Below are 22069 nucleotides of genomic sequence, written 5' to 3'. Positions count from 1 at the left end.
GAAAAGGTATCTTGGGGAATTTAAAAATACTTTGTATTGTCCAAGACATCTAGTACAGTAAGAAAACACTTGGCATAAAGGAAAGCATACCTGTAATGTAAAAAAGCTTATCACTAACTTCTTTCCTATTTTTCGCAGTACACTTCCAAACCAGCATTGTATTTTATACACATACTGCAAGACTACCAACATCAAATTAACTTCTCAGAGCAAACACTTGTCCTGTTCACAGTAAGCAATGCATTAGTGGTGGTACAAGTTACGTAACTCAACCAAAGACCAGGACCACACTAAGCTAGCAGCTATGTAACACACAGCCATGGACTTTTGTCTAGAAACAGTTCCAGTGTTGTTCTGCTTTGATAGGCTTGGAGACTACTTGTAAAATGACACACTAGCAACATTCTTGCACTGCCATGTAAACACTCATACCCTACCTCAGAAAAAAAATGTTCAAGTACGTATTTTGTAGAAGGAGAAAAAGCTTAATTGTACATTTTTCTGCTACTACTCAGCTTTCATACATTAAGCTATGTACTGGCCACTTACAACAGTAATTTACAGACAAATTCTTGTTACCTAGTAAAATCATGGGCAAGCTCTGAAGAGAAGATCCAGTTTGCTACTGCAGCGCAGTCAACAATTTGTGTCCGAATCATCTTGTCCACAAGCACAGCAATCATCTGTATTTTGTGAAAGACATTGCACACACAACCTATGTAAAGTAGTCCAGCCACAGATGGCTTGATGCAACTCAACATTAGTGATACCACTGGGTAATTTCAAATACTTCTGAAAGCTGGGCAGACTAGTCTAGAACTGCTCAAAACAGGGGATCTACATCAATTACATAAAGCATTCTGATTTTGTTTAACAACCACTTCTACTTCTTGTGAAAGTGAGGTATCACTCTTACCATATATACTTCCATACAAAAGCAAAAAATACAAGCATCATAGCTGGAAGTGAGGCCTCAGACACCCAAGTCCTAGTACGTGCCATCAAAGTACTCAAACCAGAGCATAGATACCTATCAGATCACAACAATGAAGGAGCTAGTTAGCCTACTCTCCTTGAACTGCAGGTCTTCCAACATGACAGCAAGCTCTTCTCTACAGGACCTATTCATTTTTAGGACAGAGCCAGTGCTCTGTAGCCAACGGAAGTACTTGCTACAGGCACTACTGTGACTCAGGGAGGGAGGGTTGCAAGCAATCTAACAGGCAACTGCAGAGAGGAGTTACTGACTAAAGCAGTTGCAAGCTGTTCAGAAAAAAGGCTTATCTTAGTTACTCATGTGATTAAATGCCACAGTATCTAAGAACCACAACCTGCACTGTATTTATCCTTACAACCACCCATTGTCAAATAAGGAAGTGTAACAAAGCTCCTTTTAAGGAAGGAAAATGAAAATAACTGAATGAATCATACAGAAGACTCAGCACTCAACTTTCAAGTCCCAGGATAGCATCCTATGCTCTAATTTGCCTTTCTCTATTGCCAGGAAGAATTTCTGATTACTTAATCTGATCTTCCAAAAAACACAGCCCTAGGATTTTGAGAAAAAAAATTTAATCTCAACATTAAAATTTCCCTTTATGAAGTCACCACCACAACCTTGCTTATAGGTCCAGGGATTACTGGTTACTATTGCTAAATCACTACCTGCAGCATAGATGACTCATTAGCATTATATGGCTTGCAAATACTGCTGATAGTCTGAATAAATTCAGAATACATTCCCATAGACATGTGAGTAGGGTAAGCGCCATGGAAACAGACTCTGGACAAGTGTCCTGCTGTCCAGGCACCATTTCTTCTGTGTGCCTGGGAGGTTGTAGGCTGAGGAAAAAAAAAGCACTTTACTAGAAACAAAAGACTGAACTGCAATAAATGCAAGAGGAAAATTTAAATTCCATGATCAAGTAGAACAGCAGCCTTTCCTAACTTCTGCATCTGACATTTTTAAAAGTGATCCTGATTTATTCATAAAAAACTAACTTGACTGTTCAGTCTGGGTTTGAAACCTCCATCTCAGTTTGGTCATGCTGCAATACAAAGGCACGGAAAGGGAGAGGATATTAGATTGTATAATTTCTTCTGATCCAGTTAAATGGCAGTAAGAAGTAGGTCAGACTGTAATCATCGTATTTTCAAGGTCAGTAAATTGGGTAAAAAGTTTAATAAATTTAAAAATCCTGCTTTTTTTATGTTTTCACTGTACTTAGAGGAGAGGTGATATCCTGTAAAGGTATCTTCTAGGTGCTCAGTTTTTCCCCTAAGGAATGTACCACAGGTCCAGTAGCAGATGCAAGGATTACCCCTTGCTCTCAGTGTGGCATCACTTCTGAAAGTCTAGCCCATGCAGCTGTGAGGTACAGTCTACTTTCAAGCACAGTAAAGTGCAACAGAAACACATGAAATAATTGATGCAGGCAAATTCAGCTTGAGTTCCTTATTGATTTCTATTTATAGAAAAATGACAGCTGAGGGAGAAAACAACTGCTGTGAAGAAACTGAAGAGCTTAAGCAACTGAGGCATTTTTCTAGGTGTTTTAGGGTGTTACTTCCTCTGGCTCAAGAATTAACGTAATCATGGCACTGTCAAACTCATCTGTTCTGAACAGCCACTGGTTGCAGCTCTACTCACTCTGCCCACACAAAAAGACTCCAATATGAGCTTTGTGGAATAACTGTATGGCTTTCACTAGCAATTAAAAAAGAAATCTCTAATAAACCCCATGTTTCCACATTTCTGAAAATGTGGCCTGCTTTTGATACGAGATCTAAATCTTATTTCAATTTACATATCTAGACTGTTTTCTGATTTTGAACAGAAACATGATTTTAGCAAAAGTTATTCTCTTGTACAACAAACAGCATAATATGAATGTGAGTCAGAATGGTAGCCTTTGCCCTCCCACAATGAGCTCTGAGGAAAAAGTGGCCTCACTGATGGTATATATTTTATGTCCAATATTCATTTTCGGCACAACAGTAAATACAATCTGGACTCTCCTTCAAGTAAGATAACAGTAAGTTTTTTAAAATATTACAGTTGGCTTTATATCCTTTATTATATATGACCTCTGTGAGTTGAAACTCACAAAGATACTTGACAATGCAACCTCTTACCTGTGGATGATTCTTCCAAACCTCATATACAACCCTCAGAACATGGAGTTTCCCCTCATCACTTTCAGCAAGTGTTTTGAAGACTTCATGAAACCTTTTAATAGATATAAGTACTCAGTGGAGGGGCTGGGATCAGGTCAAAAGAGCAGCAGATACAAGGCAAGTAGTTTTGATCAGCCAAAAGAAAGTTTTGTGACTATCTGCAGCAAGTCTTGAACAACTATTCCCTGGAAAAATATAACCATGCCGAGCTAGAATAGGCTACAAAGACACAGCAGCTCCTAAAAGCAACTTAAATCTTAGTGGTGAATCTGCTCCCTGAAGCTGGGTTACATTTCTCATACTCCTAAAAGCAGGAGGCACTTTCATGCTTCATATGCTTATTTATACACAGCTGGAGCAAAATTTGCAGGCTTTTGAGCCTTACACCTTTCCTGATACATGTTTCAGTAACTTTAGACACTTACCCAATCTGCCTCCTTTTGAGGGAAATGCTGCTAAAAAGCCCCTATTTCAGCAGTTATGCTGACTATTCACAACCCAGCTTATTGTAATACAACTACAAAGTGTAAGAGACTTTTTGATCTCATGGCTGCAACTGTTGATGTGCAGCAGTGAAAATACCATGGCTCTAAGCATTCATATCACCTTGTCTCTTGTGATTGCAGGTTACCACCTACAGCATCTTAACATTGCCTCTATAAAGCTTCCAGGTGCATGTTTTTGTAACAGCTTTATATACCTTCAAGGACAGACAGAAAAATGTCTCATTAAGATGCATGTGACTACCCCTTTATCTACCAAGACTACTTAAGAGTAACTCCAAACCACACTGGATTAAAAATCAGTTATTTTATCTCATTTTCCTAAAAAAGGTGCAGTAAATTCTTTAGAAGTTAAAGCATATCTTCAAGGGATATACTCTAGACATATCTGTTCTAGAGTCATATTCATACTACAAGATATTGTGCTGGGAGCTACCACATCATTCAAATGTAAGGAGAATCCTTATTCCTCACCATAATCACGAAATGAGTAATTCTAAAAAGGAGTAGTGTTCCATATCTGTCTCATGTTTGATTCACTTCATGTGGCTGTTATGTATACATTTCTGTTAATTCCATTCACACATCTAACCTAGGAGTTACACTACTATTCCTTCAGTAAGCAGCACCATTAGTTCTCCTAATCATATTGCACTGTGAAGCACCTAAAACACTGCTGAAGTGTGCAGCCCAGTTCTTTAATCAAGCATTTCGTGACCAGAATTAAACAGTTCTGCAAGCCCCCAAATAATACATATATTACACTTACTTTGCCAGGGCACTGAAGGAGTGGCTGAAAGACTTTGCAGCTAGATGGAGCAGAGTCTGAACAAAGACTTCTATTTTCAGAGGGCTGAAGGTAAATCCTTCATCTGCAAGTTAAAAATTGAAACTCTTAACTACTTTCAAGGCAAGCACATAAGCTACTCACAAATTTGTAGAGATAACTTAAGGTTTAACTCATTTCACAAAGTTTCACCGACAAGGTTTTTGCAAGGCTGAGCAGGGAACTAGTAAAGACTCCTCAGATCTTGTGCAGATCTTCAGGCTCCCATTTTGCCATGGATAAAATGCACAGAAAGAATTCCAGGTCAGCGAAGAAGCTATCAGAGACACGGACACTCTACCAACACATAACAGCACTGATGGACAGCAGCAGAGAAAGACACCAGATTAAGCTGAAGAGTTATGCATCAAGCTGAAGGCCTGGCAGACCATAACAAAGTGAGTGGATGAGGAGAGGGGAAGGTAAGGATGATCAGGATGCAGAAGTTTGCTATTTTGACATGTGAGAAGGGTCCAGCAAGCATGCATAGCAAATATGGGTACTAGGGGTGAATGGTGACAAGCCCCCCTCCTGTAGCTGCAGCTACTTGCAGCTGAAGACAGGCAGGAGGGAAAGGCTCATTAGTGGGTGATGTCTAAAGCAAACTGGGAAACATGACAGTGGATCCCAAGGCAAAAAAAACCAGATCGTTGCTGCTCTCTACTTGCATAACAGAACACTTGCAAATATTACAGAAATATTGAAGCTGTCGCCATTGTAAAGATCACTTCCTAATTCTCTGTCTTGCACTCCTCCTCTCTCCCCAAAACACACAGGCTTTAGGAATCAATGCTGTCTGTGGCTGCAAAGCTAAAAAGAACACGAGCAGAGTCCCATCATGAGTTTGTATCTATAGAAGACTACAGCCAGCAGGCTGGCTATCTTGTCTGTCATGGGACAGCACCAAGAAGACAGAAGCTCTCAGGGCACAAGCACTGAAGCTCAGGGGTGAGGATAACAGCATGAACTGCTCTCTGTGGCTGAAGGCAAAGTAGTGCTAAATTCTTTCATGCTACCTCCATCAATAAACACATGAAAGCACACTTCAAGCACCAGGCTACCTCTGTTACTTGCAGAGGGAGGCTAGCAAGAGGTTTACAAAACCTCCTTACAATAGTATATTGTTTCCATTTACTGATAAGCTGAAATCAACTTACAGTTGAACAAGAAGGAAAATATTTTGAATAACAAGGAAAAACATACAGTTCTGTTAACTATCACATTCATAGCTCCACAGGATGGCAGTTCAGTCTACACACTACAGAAATTACAATCTGCTGAAGCCTAACAGCATGTATCTTACCATCATCATCATCCTGGTTTGGATTAGGCACATCTTTTAAAATGCTGAAGATTTCTTCATTACTGGCCTTATTTTTAATTGCAATTGTTAAACACAGTGCCGCAGTATATCCAGGAAGAGACCCTAAACAAAAGCAAAGAGGTCAAAAATATGTGGAAGGCAAGTGAGCATTTTTAACATCAGTTGGACTCTCAGAGAAACAAGTACACTTCCCAGCTAGACCCAAAACTAGCTGCTTTTAATATCATTGTCCACTTCACTATAAAACTGCTCAAAAGATTACCTACTCTTCACGTAATCCAAAACTCCGAGTAGAAACTCTAGAGCTCACGTCAGGTAATCACCCTCCTGTCTAAAGCTTGACTTCAGCTTCTACCATTTTCTTAAAAATACAATACTTCCTTCTTTTTCCTCATTGCATATTTGATGAGGACACTTTTATGCTTAGGATTGTCTTTTTACCAAGTAATAAAAGGAATAATAAGGTGTATCTCTACCTCAACCTTTACATCATCTGCTGCCTTCTGTATGCTTCACTAACCAAGTTCACTAGTAAAATCTTCTACTGTTTCATGAAGTTCAAGAAACAAACTCATTATCACTTCACATGCTGACTTACGCATAGTATTGTGCCCAAACAGGGGAAATTGATTACTTTTTTCAATTTTAGACTTCTGGCAAAAAATACTATACAAGAGTAACTTCAAGTATCTGGATTTTCTTTTCTTCATAAAGTAACAGAGAGGCTTATATTACAGAGATCCAGGCTTAATACATATTAATTGCTCATATGAAGCCTATTTACCCATATGAAAATCATGCATATTTTTTTCAGCTGTATTCTTCATGAAGTCAACGGATGCTACAGTCAATTTAGTGCACTTCCTTGCTCTGAAACACTATTTTCTTCAACTTGACCCCTCAGTAACTCTAATACTTACTATTACTTTCATCTCCGTATTTGTAAATGCACACTGGATTAGCAGGACAGAGGACAGAAAAACTTGCAGGAACAATGTCTATTATTCGTTGATGATAGGAGAGTCTGGAAACAACAAGTTTCACAGCAGCAGAATTAAAATGGGAATAACACCAGGGCTAATTCTGAAGCGATTGCTTTACAATGGTCTTCCTGTATTTAACTTTCATACAACAAAAATCAGGATGTTTATACAACAGAATGGTAGTTTCTGATGGATAGTAAGAGCTAAGTAAACCAAACTTACTGGCAGATGCTTTCTATTTGAACTCTGTGATGCTGGAGTTTCATCCTCATACAATTAATTTAGTTTGTGAAAAGATTTAGAGGCTGCCTAGTAGGATGCATTAGGCAAAAGCCTAAGATGTGCTGCGGAAAACTAGTAAGATGTTGGTATTCAATGAAGAAAAAAAAAAATATTACACTGTATGTCTTCATTTTACTTTCCAGCTTATTTCACTCCTAAGAGGCTTAATTTTGCTACCAGTTTTCAGTGAAATGGAAGAGTGCCACTGAAAAAATTGCTTTTGTTTTACAGTACAATACATTCACACTTCCTATACTGAATTAACCCCAAAATGGATGAATTTTCATGTAGGACGCTGCATAACACCAGCTTTTTGAACATTTTGCTCTCTTTCCTATATCCCTCTATTTCAACTAAGTTCAGCCCTGATTGTGTACTCTTGTTGTTGGGTTTCAGGGGTTTGTTTGTTTGTTTTAAGGTCAACGAACACCAGAGACACCTAGAAGGATCAAGATTACAGCTTCTCAGGTTTTAGGATAACTAATGATCAGTTCCCTCCATTTCTGTGAACGCTGAATACTTCCCAGGAATATTACCTAAACTTCATCTCTCTCCATGTCTATGGTGAAGCATGTCTTTTTGTAACTATAGGTATGCATATCTGGGATGGACAGCTCACTACCACCTGCTTCACCCGCTTCTCCCTCTCTCTGGTGTCCTAAGCACTCTACAGGAGGTAAACCAGATTAAAATCATACAGACTTGTCTCTTAAATGAAACTGAATTGTAAGAACAGACAAGCCTAAGGCAAGAGTCAAGTTCAAAACAAATCTGCCAGTATCCAGAAGCAAAGGTCAAACTTTGCTTTGAATGCAACTATCAAAAGATCTTACTTACCGCATGCACTTTTCCAAAACCTCTCTCACAAATTTGGGTTTGGGCTTTTCAAGGTCCTGTGTAAGACAATCTGACCTATCATAGGACAGAATACGATAGCTTTTAGCAAAAGAATTTGTGCTTTAGTCCCCTTTTGGTCTAATAGGTACAAAGCAATCATGGTGTCAGGACAACTGGAGTGCCTGACAGTTTTACAGTAGGCAATTTTAAGACAATGAGGTAAGTTTATCACTATTTCCTTACTGGCCATTACAATTCTTGGAATCTCATCTCCATGTGATGTATTTTCAAGTAGCTTCCCTTCCCCAATAGATTAAAAATAATCTGTGCTTACAGTTAGCTGGCTTTCCCTTTCCTTAGGAAAGGAACCTTGTGTGACTTCATAGTCTGTTCCTCCCTCACAGGAATTTTTGAACTTCTGGCTGATTTTGAACACATTTCAGACAAAGAAAAGTCTCAATTACAGTCACTCGCATGATTTTTGAAAAAACAGCAGCTTGTGAGAGACCCCCACTGAGGCACTGACATCAACAAACATCCAGGCAAAGAAAAAATCAGCTCTTTGAAGACTTTTGCTGCCTGGTCAGTCAACGTGGATGCATACTAGGATAGCCAGCAAGCACTTAATTCCACATGAGGACAACACAAGGAACTTAAGTAAAGCCACAAAAACACGTCACAGGAAGGGTTGCACCCCTGTCCACAAGGTCACTTGGGCAGATCTCCTACAGAACGCATGAACAGTAGCAGGCTATGGAGTTACTCTGGAGGGGGACTTAACCCCAAGGTGATCTCTCTTGCTACATAGGTGCCTGGAATGGAGAGCTCAGGGGAACCTGTGTTTAGACACTGACAGAGTCCCAGAGAGCTCCTGCTAGACATGCAAGTTCAAGATTTGGCATGGTAAGAATGGATGGCACAGCCAGCTCTGATGGAACTTCAGGTGCTAGGATCTGGCAGGAGGGAAACAGATCACAAGGTCTCACAGAGAAAGGTTATAATAAAAGGTTTAGCATAGGACAGAAAGCAAGATTACAGAATGAATACAGGATAGAGTCAGGGCAAACCGTTAGAAAGAAATGAACTAGGAAGTAATTTTGGAGAATTTGCTAGCAACTGACTGTGGGTGCAGGACAAATTGAAGAAGTCTACTTCCCCCCGTTTAGGAACGCTTACACTGGCTTAAGATTTATCACAAAGTTCACCATGGACAATACAGTGACAACAGAGATTATCAAGATAATCTCCCACTGAGTGGTGGTGAACAGATTAAGAAGGATCTCTGAAGAGATGGAGGAAAGCAATTAACAGGGCCACTAGGCTGCGACACTTCCTGGTTAAGTTTGAAATGTTAAGGTCTTTCAAGGTCTTAGCAGTATCAGGTTCAAATCATAAGGGAAGAAACTTACCAATCTTCCCAGCTCCAACGGAACTGAAAGTTGCTCAAGTGGTGAGAAAACCAGTTAATAAATCTTTATTAAAAGAAAAAGAAAGCTCCATTAAATATCAGAAGTGCACGAAAACTTTCAGCTGCAATTTTCTTATAAATGCATTCTCCTTTTCAAACGCAAGCCTAAACTGTAAAGCTACTACCACATTAAACAGGCACTTATGTTGACAGACAAATAAGACTGAGTTCAGAGAGTCAGAAAGAAGCTTTTATGGACAAAAAAGACAGCCTGTCATGTTGTGTTGTTTCATACAAAGAGATGACCTATTAAACTAACTTAAAATGTAAGCTTACTGTGCATAAGGAACTTCCACATTTTTGCTAAGTAATTAACAGCTCTCCCACAAAATGAAGACTTCACTCAAAGGACAAAATCGGTACCATTCTCCTCCTTTGGGTGGCACCATTAACTCCACTTCCAAGTCACCTCCCAGACCACTATGGAGCAGGTATACCTTAACTGTCCTGTACAGACAGCTAGACTTGTGACCTCCGGGGAAGTCTTTCTGGGAAGCAGAAGCAATTAGTTAGTCCTCCACCTTCTCTTTAGATTGCCCAAAGCCAGAGCCCAGAACACACCTTGAATAGCACCAAGGAGTTCTAAAAGATTTCTGAGTACACTTTCCTGTACATTGGATATGGAGGAATATTTTCCATTGTCTCCAAAACACATTTACCTGTCCACACATGTTGTATTCATTGTGTCCAAACGCATGTAGAGCATTTCTGTGGCTTGTGCAAGCTGAAAGTTTCTTATTAAGGTTTACAGAAAAGCACTAGGTAAGTCAGATGTGACTCCTTTCAGTTTTTTAATAGAGTATCATCGACATTTTGTACTGAAAGCTCCCTGGGTCTATTCCAACATCAGGTAAATCACAGTAAATTCATCACGGGAAAAAATGAACCCTCTAATACCAGTCTGGGTTTCTTCCAGGATTGCAATGAGACTGTTGGCTTATTCCATATAAAACCTGAATTCTTACCATGCAACAAGCAAAACTGCACTGATGTGAACAGACAACAACCTTCTCATGGAGTACTTCTGTAATCTCACCAGCCTAGCTTCATGGCTGCTGTTGATGCTAATCCACAAACAATCTTTGATCATCACTGGAGGCTTAAGAAACTGCACCTGCACTGACTTTACCCAACAAGGTCTTTAACCTTCTTACAGTGTCCCTATTAACATTACAAACTTTCTGGATGGATGTCCACCCAATTCTAGAAACAGACTTTGTTCTAATCACTGACATCATGTGATCTGCAAACAGTGAGTGGTATCATGAAGTAGAATGAAAATTTAGATATGAAATTACCAGCGGATTGACATCTGTCAACCCTTCTCCATTCTCAGTCTTCAGCTTGATCTAAAATGATCTCTAATGACAGCAAATTAGGGACAATGTAATAGCCAGAATTAGCTGGGAGTCATACCTCCTTCCTCAGCATTCAGCCACCCTGTCTGAGCAGACAGATGATTATTGACCTTTTGAATGCTCCTAGCGGGAACACTGACCAGGAACTCAGGCAAGTTCCTTTAAATCTTCTGCTGCACTTCCTACTAAGAAAAAACAGGAGCACTCACACCATTGTTGCAATAAAAGATCAAATCTGTCACTTCCTATCCTTCTTAGCCTTTAGTGTGTCCACAGTCCAGACCTGAACAGGCTGCAGTGACAAACACGAGCATTGTATTGTATCCCCTCACCAAGACAGCACTTCTTGGGAAGGTCAGAGGAAGTACCAGAACATTGTCCAGAAAGCTGAAGTCTTGCTCACTTGGCAAATCTAGACCTGTGCCAAGTGAGCTGTGTTACTCTTTCGTGATCACGTTACAGGCAGTTTCATGCAGCTGCCGTAAAATATTAGTACTGCCAGTATTTATTGCTATCCCATCATGTACAGTAAAAACAAACTAAAGACTGCATTTTAAAAACGCTCTCCAGCAGCGCAGAAAGGATACAACTTGTGGTAAAGAGCCAGGCTGAAGTTTGCACAGTTCAATCAGTAGTGTTGTGTACATGACTTCAATGTGTGGTGGAGATGGAAGCTGAAACAATTCTGCAAATATCACCTGTAAGAGAGGAAGGCAAAGAATCAGAGGACAGTCCGACACGGCCTGCAAAACCCTCAGCTTTGCAGTAGGGGCCAATCTTGAACAGTTACATATCCTAAAAGCCCGTATTGTTCTGAAATGCATATTTCAAGGAAAAAACAAGAGGAACTTTTAAAGGTAGTGGTAACCCTACACTGTACTAACACAGTCCACTCTGAACTGCCCCTAGCATTCCATACTAACAAAACACCAGCATTATACAGTTATTGTATCTAACAAAACCACCATATAACTGTAGAAATGGGCATAGCTACAATATGACCTACTGCAGTGCTACCACATGATCTCAGAAGAGCAGAAATCATCTGATCCTGTTACATAATAAATATTAATATTAAACATATTAAATGAAGCATCAGCATTTAGTATGAAGACTATTTGCATTACAATTACATCTGTACCTTTTCCATCGTGTCCTCCTTTCTCCTATACAGAAAGTTACGTAAAGAAAGCCACAACTTTCAACTGAAAATTACAATTAGCATTTCATTCAACAGAAGTATATCCTCAGTACCCCTTGGCAGAGGATCCTTCTAAGAAAGCCAAAATCAATCCTGCGGTCAGCATTCATGCTTTTATTTTCAGGTTTGCCTACAGAAACAGCATGTCACTCTTTGAGGGCTATGAAAAGATATCACTGTAAAACATTCACCTCTGCGCTTGTTTTATTTTGCATGCCATTCTCAGATTTAAATTACATCAAAGGAATCAGGAATCTGATTCATTATGGCTGGTTAATTTCCTCCTTAACTTCTCAATAAACACAGAAGAACTGAAGCTTAAATTAGTAAGCTTCAGAAAAATCTTCTTACTAGTGTAAGAAATCAACATTCATTTATGGACTCCACAAACAGCACATGAAAACATGTTGACTAGAACTTGTTATTCTAAGGAAGGATTTGAAAGCATGAAGAGACTACAAGGAGCTGGAGAACCTTTCTGTGACAGTATAATTTCAACATACTGTTTAGACAAATACCGCAAAAAGGTAGGAGGGCCTCCGTTAGGCAGAAAACTGCTCCTTTTCTCAAGATAGGAAATAACTGGATGATGAGGCATAACCTGTTTGAGATGCTGCATAAAACTGTCGTATTCATGGCATGTTCATTATCAAATGTTCACATTAAATGTTTCAAATTGGCATACCATACTTTGCAAAACCAACAAGGCCACAAGAAAGATCAGGACGCTGATGATTTGAATGTCCAAACTCTCTCAAGCATTAAGTGGTACCAAAACCTGTAGAAGCACAATAGGGCATAGCAGTCCAACAAGCCAACAACAATGCCCAGACATTCTCTGTTTGCAGCTACCAGAAACACCCATGTACATGTGTAAGCAGCTACTGAGAGAAAGGTGCCACGTTTCAGTGTTTCACAGACATTCCAAACAGCATGGAGCATTTTGTGCTCAGCTTGACAAAGTACGATGTGGAGCCTCAGGGACCTCAAAAGTAGGCATACTTGGGAAAGTACTGACAACCGCTTTCAGGCTACATTTACTTCCGCCTGTTCCATTCTGAACCTTAAATAACACTTCCTTTTATTTGTTAGAACGCATTACCTTACACTTTTATGACTTACTGAAAAAGTTAGTGAAATTTCACAGATTAAACTGTTAAGTCATCAACTTGATTGTTAACAGAGACCACCTTACAAGGGAGCAGTAGCAAGCAGAATGAACAGCAGCTTGAAAAAAAAAGCACACTAAGCCTTAAAAACTCTGGAGCTTCATTAAACAGTCATAGACAAGTACTAAAGTCAATATTCTAAAATAGCTCAAAATTGCAAGAACATGTAAATTACATTAATAGTAAAAGAATTTGTATGCCAATCTTGCATTTCTCTGCAGTAATTTAATCTATGCAAGTCCTTGCTATTTTCACATCCTACAAGTTTCTGAACAAAAGAATTTCCAGAGCCTTTAAGTGTCAGGAATTTTTTTTTATTTTGACAGGAATTGCAGTAACTATTTGTTAGCATTAGTGTAGAGCTAAGCATAAAGCACACAGCTATACAGCCATATGCAGCGCCCTCAGGATACTGAGGGTAAAAAGCACTGAAGCTACTTCAATGTTAAGGAGGAAAATTGTTAATTTTAAGATTCCTCTGTTCCGAATTCAGAGTACAAAAGAACAAGCTGACCAAAAGTAATGCAACTTTACAGCATTCAGAATATTTGCCATTTTGGTGCCATGAGGAATTCTCAATCCCACTTTTATTAAGATAAATCTACGTAAGATTATTTCCTGTAATAATTTGCTCTGAAATTCCTACTTACAGGTACTTCTTCATAAAGCCTTTATATGACATTATCACTGGTATCTCTGAATGCCTCTCAACTGTTGATGGAAATTATGAAGTTTATACAGCTCTGCATCTTGAAAACAGACCCTCTGAAGGAGGCAGCAAAAGAAAACCTATGCTGCTTTTCTGATACACATTACGGTTATTTAAAATTCTCTAATATGGAGGAAACACACTGCTATTCCACTGCAAGTTCTTTCCAGGGCTAGTGGAACAAAATAATTTAAAAGATCCAAACTAAATCTTGTAGAACAGCTGAGACTGACTGGAGTCAAAAGCCCCCTGCATAAGACAGGGTCACCTACAGCAGGTGGCTCAGAGCTGTGTCCTGCCAGGTTTTGCTCTTCTCCAACAAGAGAAGTGCCACAACTTCTCTGGGCAAACTCCTCCAGTGTTTAATCACTTTTGCAGTAAAAAATGATTTTTTTTCTCATGCTTAAAATGGACTTTCTTGCACTTCAATTTGTGCCCATTTCCTCTTGTATTTTAATTCATTTTTTTTTTAAAAAAAAAAACCACTAAAAGTGACTTAAATGTAGCCATCTCAGACTGCATGATACATTAGAAGCATGATACAAAACCCTCAAAGTTTGAGAAATGCCACAACCTGGATCACTTGTGCACTAAGAAATTTTGGTACCTGGCCAAAGCTTCCATGCATCAAGTTAAAATGACAACAAAAAGCACAAAAATAACACTCAACTGAATATAATCCACTCATTTAAAAGCCATTTGTTGAAGTCAACAAGGTTCTGGTTGACTCCAAAATGAAACTAATTTAGTGGACCTACCGTGAAACTAACTGGGAAATAACCGAGGTACAAAAGAGGTTATCTATAAAATCCATACCTCTACTATGTGGTAGTTCAAGGGGATCTTGTTATTTCCTGGATAGCTCAACAGCTGTGCAGCACTGCAAAACCATAGATACATTTAGTACAAAACGTAATACAGCAAAGGCAATATAAAGGTCAAATAACAAAGTTACAGCAAATGCTTAATTCTGGGCAAGAGTCCACACAAAAGCAGCACAAACAAATCAACAATCCTTCCAAAGACTGCCTCTCAATCCACAGAACACTTAAAACAGAAACAGAAAAAGGACACACCAAGTGACGTAGCTATGTAGTTACATCACTTGATGTACTTTTTTGCTACACAAAATAGTTTTGCAGAAAGTCATGGTGATCTGTAATTCTGGCATGCATATATGAAAGGCAAAAACCCACAACCCCAACAACAGATGTTCAGAATGACTTGAAAGCACAATTGAAGCTAATGGGTTATATAGAAAACTCAGGCTTCAAATGTTTCATCTTTTAATCAGCTCACTGTCACCTGTCACATTACAAAGCAAACAACTGCTACTTCCTTGATGTTACTTCCACCTCTCTGCTAAATCTTCTATCCCCCAGTAGTCTTTTACTTTCCTCTGAGAATTACCAGAGACTATCCCAGTAACTGCAACAACCCTGAATTTCTAGTTTCTGCTGAACCAAACAGCTGCAACCAAAAACCTTTATCACATGCCATCACCAAAAACATTGTTTCTGCCCATTTTTTGCATACCATACAAAGTCTGGTGGTTTACATTTGGAAGCATGACACAGCTAATTATGTATGGTAAACCATCTCTGTTATCAATTACCTACATCAGATACCACTCAGGCAGAAATTAAGAAAAGTGCCTTGACTGCTTCTTGGCACAGCTGAACTCAAACTAATGCAATCTGCTGGTCCCTCTGCAAAGTGACCTCAATTATCAATGCCACGTAATCCCAAAGAGAAGAATGAAAGGAGGAATAGGAAGCATAAGTGTGATCATTTAATGCCAGTCAGCTGCAGATGAACAAGCTCAAGGCTCACTGTGCCCCAACAAATCAGCTGCTTCAAAATTCCTGGAAGCATAACACAGCCACCATCTCCAGTGCTCCCATGAAGAATAAGGTGTGTCTGCATAGTTTTTGCAGCATATCCTGTATTATCAACGAATTTCCTTCCCAAGGAGCCACTGTACTCTTGGATCATACAGACTATCCATTATCTGATATTACAGACCCACAGTATTCCAGGCAATGGTTTTAATATAGTTAAATGTAGTAAATCAAGTTTCATCAAATAGTCTAGGAAATGTCTAATCCTGAGCTCTTGTCTAACCAGTCCAGGACTCTGCATATCCCAAACGGCCTCGAAACCATGACAGCATATAAAAAGTGCCAGGGCCCCATACTGCTAAGCTCTTCCTACCAAGTCTTTCTCTCTTTCCAGTGGGATTTGATGATGCAGTGAAGATTCTCTTCTATTACAAATCGTTCAACAGAGTGGCTGCCAGGCATGACCGGGCCCTGGTAAACAAAGAATTAAGACTCATGAGAAATCACTACTAATGCAGTGGTACTATAGGTAGCAAGCCATCCTACATACATTTACAGGTGGAAAAACCAGACCAGCTTCCACATAAACACAGTGTGGTCTCAGCTGTCCTGTAAGCTTCAGAGCTGAGAAGCTGGTGTGACACAGTTCCACACAAGCCAAACACAAACAAATAAAGATGTTTAAAACGAGTACTAGGACTCAGAACAAAAAGAAATGGAAACAAAATCAAAGAACACTATTATAAGTTCATGGAGCATCTGCTTCTTCCTCTGTCCTGTGGAGCCATCAAGCAGGCTACCACCATGCAGCCTGAAAAAAAAATCATAGCTGAGTTGGAATATTACAAAGAAAGAAAGCCAGGAATGTCCAGGATAGAGTGGAAAGAATACAGAGTCCTAGTTTTGTTCTTTGCAAAAAACCAGGGACAATAAATGAAGGTAAAAGGCAGCAGACTTAAAGCAAAAGGTGGTACAAAAGCACTTGGGGAGAGCAGTATATATTATTTTCCTATTCCTATACTTCTGTTTATACATCTGCTGTTGACCAACGCTGGAGACATAGATGCTGTTGAGATAGATGGATCCTTCACCCACCTCAATTATGCACTCCTTTGTTCCACAGTACGCATCCACACCTTCTAACAGATGATTAAATAAGAGTCTTTAAACTTTACAATAAACACCTAGCCTGGAAAAAATCCCAAGTCACCAACTTCATGGAAGGAAAGTCAAATTCTGTGAATGCAGTTTTACTAGAGACATTAGACAATGAAAGCATCACAACATCTCACTCCCTAAATTCTGCTCCTCACAGGTTTGGTTTGTGTAGTAACTTAGTCACTTAGGTCATTCCTACAGAAGTATCAAAGCAGAACCGCTTGTGGTTTTCAAACAACTCACTATCCTGGGAAAGAGGATATCAATCACATTTTGACTAACATTGCCCCAGGAACCTAACTGTGAAATCTACTCACTCACCCCCTGACCCCCGCCCAGTGATCACATACCTCAGGGTCATCTGTATAGTCAAACATCCTAAAAATAACCCTTGGCATCGGGTACACTGAATCTTCCGTGTGAGGTGGAGGAGTGAATGGAGGCAGATTGTGTTGCAGCGCTTCACAAAGAATGCTATCAAAAGCCAAGTAGGGCCTCAGAATGTGTCGTTCTTGCCAACGGTCTTTTTTCAACTTCTGAATCTGAGACCAAAGGCAGTCTAAATACTGAAGGAAAAAGGTGAGAAACATCAGATGCACTGAATCTCGTAAGAAAGCTGGCAGCTCCCTGAACTATCAGAAATTTATTTCTTAAATTCTGTATTCCATTCAGAAAAAAAACCAGTTTCTTAAACTGCTGATTCAGTAAATTTAAGAACCCTAAATGACAGAGCTGCTCCTAATCCCACACAACGTTGTGTCAGTAAAATTTGACCACAGGCAGGTTTTTCAACACAACAGACAGACCAGGAGTCCGAGCATGACTGTCATCCTTTGAATCTGTCAGCAAAACTACAGCCGTGAAAATTACTTCAGTCACTGCTCATTGGTGGTTTTAAAACAGACATAGTATCAACATCAAAATTGGAAAGTTATTCTGTAGGACTGCTATGCTGTTCCCAATCAAAACTATCAGCTACTGCATACTTATAATACTGTCAAATATTAAATACCTTTGCCATGCTTTTCAACACAATTGTGAGTCCCAGCATTCTCCTAGAGATGGCACAGACACCTGTGCAACTGGCAGTAGCCTTGCTTTGTTCAACCACTCTCTTCCTAAAAGCAGTCTGAGAACTCTGGAGGCCATTTGCCTTACTGAACACAAGTCTCTCAAGGTGTAACTGTCTTTACATGCAAGTGTTTCGCATTCACCGAAATTATCACACTACAAAATGGGAACAAAACTGGTAACAGCTAGCACCTGAAGTGAACAGTCATGTCTGCAGTATTCTGGGCAAGACTGTCTCAAGCACACTCTGCCAATCTCTCCTAAATAAGGAAATTCAGATATTGGGCAGGCAGAATACTCGCACTGACCAAGCAATCATAATCAGCCAGCCTCTCTCTCCAAATTACGATTTACAATACAATTAAGACTGATTTAATCAGAACAGTGAACAAAATTGAGTGCACCGTGTTCCAAAACTTCCGAGAAGACCAATTTAGATCTTACTTTCCAGCTAAGTTTGTCCTCAAACTTAGAGGAAAAAAACCCCCAAGAATATCCAAAAAGGCAAACTCCACCCAAAAGTAGCCAGATGCCACCTCTCCCCCCCAGTATTTTTAGCTTAATTGTGAAAGGTAGCATGGTTAACTGCTGCATACAGTTTCTACATATTTGTTCAGCACTCCCCAGAGCTGAGAAAGCAAAGCCACTACAAAGCTTTCTTTCTTGCAGAAGGAAGACATTAAGGGTTAAGTAAGGAAATACATTCTACTTTTCATAAAGGTCCTTTTAACATGAAGCCCTGTACCTGCAATCCCAAAAGAAATACTACAATTTACAACCATTCCTCACTTATAACATCTCCTCAGGGAACTGTCAGCAAACAAAACACTTTCCTACTCATCCCTTAAAACGTTATATTTAGGCTTAAGACTTAGAAGAGAATTCCTCAGTAAAACTTGGTTAGAATTGATGACAAACAGGAGAAAATTCAAATACTTTTAGAGGTGCCTTTTAATTTCACGATAAAAAGACTATCCTAGTAATAAAAATTGTTTTCCAAGCTTTCTGAAAGAATGCAATGTGAAGGCACTCACCTCTTCTTGTGGATGCGGTTTATCAGCAGTCCAAACTTGTAGCATGGGTACATGAATCTTCTGGCGGCGTCTGTTTACACAGGAAAGAAAACCTGACCTTTAAAAGACTAATTTAGGGCAGCAATTTTTTTTCTTATTGTGAGCATACTACTATTTGATCTCTTCAGCTGATGAGGTCTACAGTATATAAAAACCAGGTTTGTGATTCCTTAAAATATCTCTATTCCTATATTCTATATAATGAAGATGTTAACTTGAAGCACCTAGACAGAAAGCAGTCACACTGCAGAGCGCTAACGCAACAACCTATCAGTATTCACAGCACACTTGTAACTGCAGCTGCTCCAGAATGAGCAGAACAAGCCCTTCAACATACCCTACAACTAGAAAAGACAATAAAACTTTTCAAATTCAAAAATCTCTCCACCTGCTCTATTTTCAGTGGGATTTTTTCACCCACAGAATGGTTCAGAGCTAAGATTTTACAGTACTTTTAAGTGAGCAATAATCAAAGCTATTAATCCATACTTGAATAGATGCTGGTAAGAGTATTTTTAATGGGTTACAACTTACTTCAAGTAACTTTCTGTCTGAGACAAGAGACGATCCATTTCAGCATCCTTTTTTTCATATAACTCTTTTCCAACCCAAGGCAAAGATGACAGAAATGCAAACATATACCAGTCACATCGTACCTATAGGAAAGAATTATACTGAAATCTAGTATACAAGTAAGCTCCAAAAGATTTGGTACACATACCCTGTTTTAATTTAAATTAAAGTGTTAGCAAAACTATTATTTTGGGAGGATGTAGAGACCAGCAGTTAAAGACAGGATTGGCAAGCCATAAAAAAAAAATATTCTTGCTTGACATGTATCATTTTTAACTTGAACCGTGACAAATAGACTTAAAAAATGGTATCACTTTGACAGTCCTTCTGCACACAGTACATTTGTTTTGTTCTCTTAGTCTAAAAGTCCCCTATTCTAAGCATAAGTACAGAAAAATTGTGAAAACAGTACTAGAGGAGCCTATGGATCTTTTGCTTACTTGGGGTACATCTTCCTCCTGTGTCACACTCACAAAGTTCTCAAACATAGCCACCATCGAAGGTGCAGCTATTACATGACAATTCACAAGATCAGACAGAAAACGAACCTAAAAAAAGAAAAAAAATGTTTTAAATTAATACATTTTAAACTGAGTGCACAAGAATGAATAAACATTACTTAAAATGACTAAAAGAACCCATCAATAAAAGTACAATATTCATTCAATACTACGAAGGCAGAAAAACTGCACACTGTACAGATCCACCTTTCAACCCTGGAAAACAGGTACCATAAGCACTGCCTAATATATCATTCTTTATAATGTCTGTAGTCTGTTCACTGCCATAACATTGCATGTGTGATACTTATTACGGAAAGGTGGGAAACACCAGTATGCATTCAAGGACACGCACATCAATAATACAGAAAAAACCCCTTGTGCTTCTATCTACTCTAAATGGTACCACATCACTAAAGTTACAGCAGTTGAAGGAAAAAAGCTTCCAAAAAGCTGAAGATAGATTTGTTGCTTCGTGAGTCCAGATGACAAACAGCAGTGCTGAATCTGTATGCCATTATACACGATTAATTTCTGTAATTATTTATTAATAAATACAGATAGTTAGAGCCATGTAAAAACTGCTGGCATTTCCAGGTTTCAGAAATGATGGCATGCTAGGAATAGAATGGAATTATTTGCCTGGGAAGAAAAAAATTTCCACAGCTGGAACATATCCTTGACTGGCTGCACTCTAGTAAGAAACCCAGACTGACAGAAATGGGAATTTAAGTAATAAACATCTAGGCCAGAGGAGTGCGCCGTTTCTTTTTTTCCCTCTTCCCTCTCTTTTGATCTGCCTTCAGACTTAAACAAGGCCCTAGCAGGACCCAAGCTCCCAGCATCATCACAATCTTAACAGACAGTACAGGCTAAAATTCTAGCAATTAAGATCTCACATATTTGCACTAAGTTCAGTACTCACAAGAGCAACTGCAACAGAGGAAAGTACCAAACTCTTATCTTCCAGATATTCGTTGCTCTGAATAGTCTTTGAAAAGCTTTTGACAAAGCTAAGGAAAGACTTCCACTGCCACTCCTTAGCTGTTACTCATACAAGTCATTTCTATATAGCATGACCAGAGAAACTGAAGCTGAAGCCAAGGGACAGAACACTAGAAAAAGTTCTAACGAGGATTTTATTAGCAAAACTGTCCCACTGTTGAAAGCAGTCTCTTGACAAAATACAACAACATACCAGAATCTTAAATCTTCACCAGTGGGCTTCAAAAGAAGCTAGTGAGCTTGGCACTGGGCTTCCAAATCAGACACCGCTGAAGTCCTACTAATTTTTTTGCAGACAAAATCTGTAAAGTGGCACGAGCTGAGCAAATTGTTTCAAAGACAGAGAGCATGTAAAACCACCTGCCTGACCTTCATCCCTCATTAGCAGAATGAAAATATAAGCCTGATAAAAGCCATCAAAAATAGCTTTTGAGAACCAGACTGTTAGTTTTCTATTTAGGTTTGTTTTTTTTTTTTTTTAAATGGGAGCCACAAAAACGATCATACACCTCTGAACACAACAAAATTTCACTTATCGTTTACATTTGACTGTAGGACAGGTTGGGGGGAGCACCTGCGTTTACTGCAAATTTGTCATTGGGAAAAATATACATCTGGAAGTCAATTTTGCAACTCTGATATAATTTCTCTCCCATGAGGAAGGAAATTACTTCCACATAACATGCATTTTCTCTTGGTATATTTACAGCACACTGCACACTGATGCCAAAACCGACTGAAATACACACTGAAAGGCCCAGCTCTTTTGTGAAAGAAGGAGGAGAGAAAGAGATATAAATGTAAACCAACCAAACAAATGAAAAACCACTTACTAAATGCACAGCTTCCTTATACATATTGACTTTCAGACATTCTTTAAGCTGACGAATCATGGCTTCTACAAACTCCCCACCAAAATTGTAGTTCCTGGCATTCAGCAACCCAACTAGTGTTGTGTAAACAGTAAGCTTTTCTGGTAACAGACGTGCACTGACACAGAAAAAGAAACAC

At 39.1% G+C, this 22069-nt stretch overlaps 1 protein-coding gene across 4 annotated transcripts in view; it reads right to left on the bottom strand.

The window, feature by feature from the left end:
• The window catches only part of NCBP1 (nuclear cap binding protein subunit 1), a 31273-nt gene that overhangs the window by 6646 nt on the left and 2558 nt on the right, over positions 1 to 22069 (bottom strand). For all 4 annotated transcript variants that reach the window (XM_055698287.1, XM_055698289.1, XM_055698286.1 and 1 more), the window contains exons 4-19: positions 21892 to 22048; positions 19994 to 20101; positions 19515 to 19636; positions 18942 to 19011; positions 17187 to 17402; positions 16052 to 16149; positions 14654 to 14717; positions 11346 to 11456; positions 10060 to 10124; positions 9342 to 9404; positions 7933 to 8007; positions 6751 to 6854; positions 5810 to 5932; positions 4450 to 4552; positions 3136 to 3229; positions 580 to 683 (exon numbers count right to left, since the gene is read on the bottom strand). In XM_055698287.1, coding sequence (XP_055554262.1) covers positions 580 to 683; positions 3136 to 3229; positions 4450 to 4552; positions 5810 to 5932; positions 6751 to 6854; positions 7933 to 8007; positions 9342 to 9404; positions 10060 to 10124; positions 11346 to 11456; positions 14654 to 14717; positions 16052 to 16149; positions 17187 to 17402; positions 18942 to 19011; positions 19515 to 19636; positions 19994 to 20101; positions 21892 to 22048 — 1677 coding nt within the window. The remainder of the gene's footprint in view (positions 1 to 579; positions 684 to 3135; positions 3230 to 4449; positions 4553 to 5809; positions 5933 to 6750; positions 6855 to 7932; positions 8008 to 9341; positions 9405 to 10059; positions 10125 to 11345; positions 11457 to 14653; positions 14718 to 16051; positions 16150 to 17186; positions 17403 to 18941; positions 19012 to 19514; positions 19637 to 19993; positions 20102 to 21891; positions 22049 to 22069) is intronic.

Source organism: Falco cherrug, chromosome Z (assembly GCF_023634085.1).
Source record: "Falco cherrug isolate bFalChe1 chromosome Z, bFalChe1.pri, whole genome shotgun sequence".
Classification (NCBI taxonomy): domain Eukaryota; kingdom Metazoa; phylum Chordata; class Aves; order Falconiformes; family Falconidae; genus Falco; species Falco cherrug.
The sequence above is the reverse complement of the archived record's forward strand: the minus strand, read 5'-3'. Positions and strand labels throughout refer to the sequence as shown.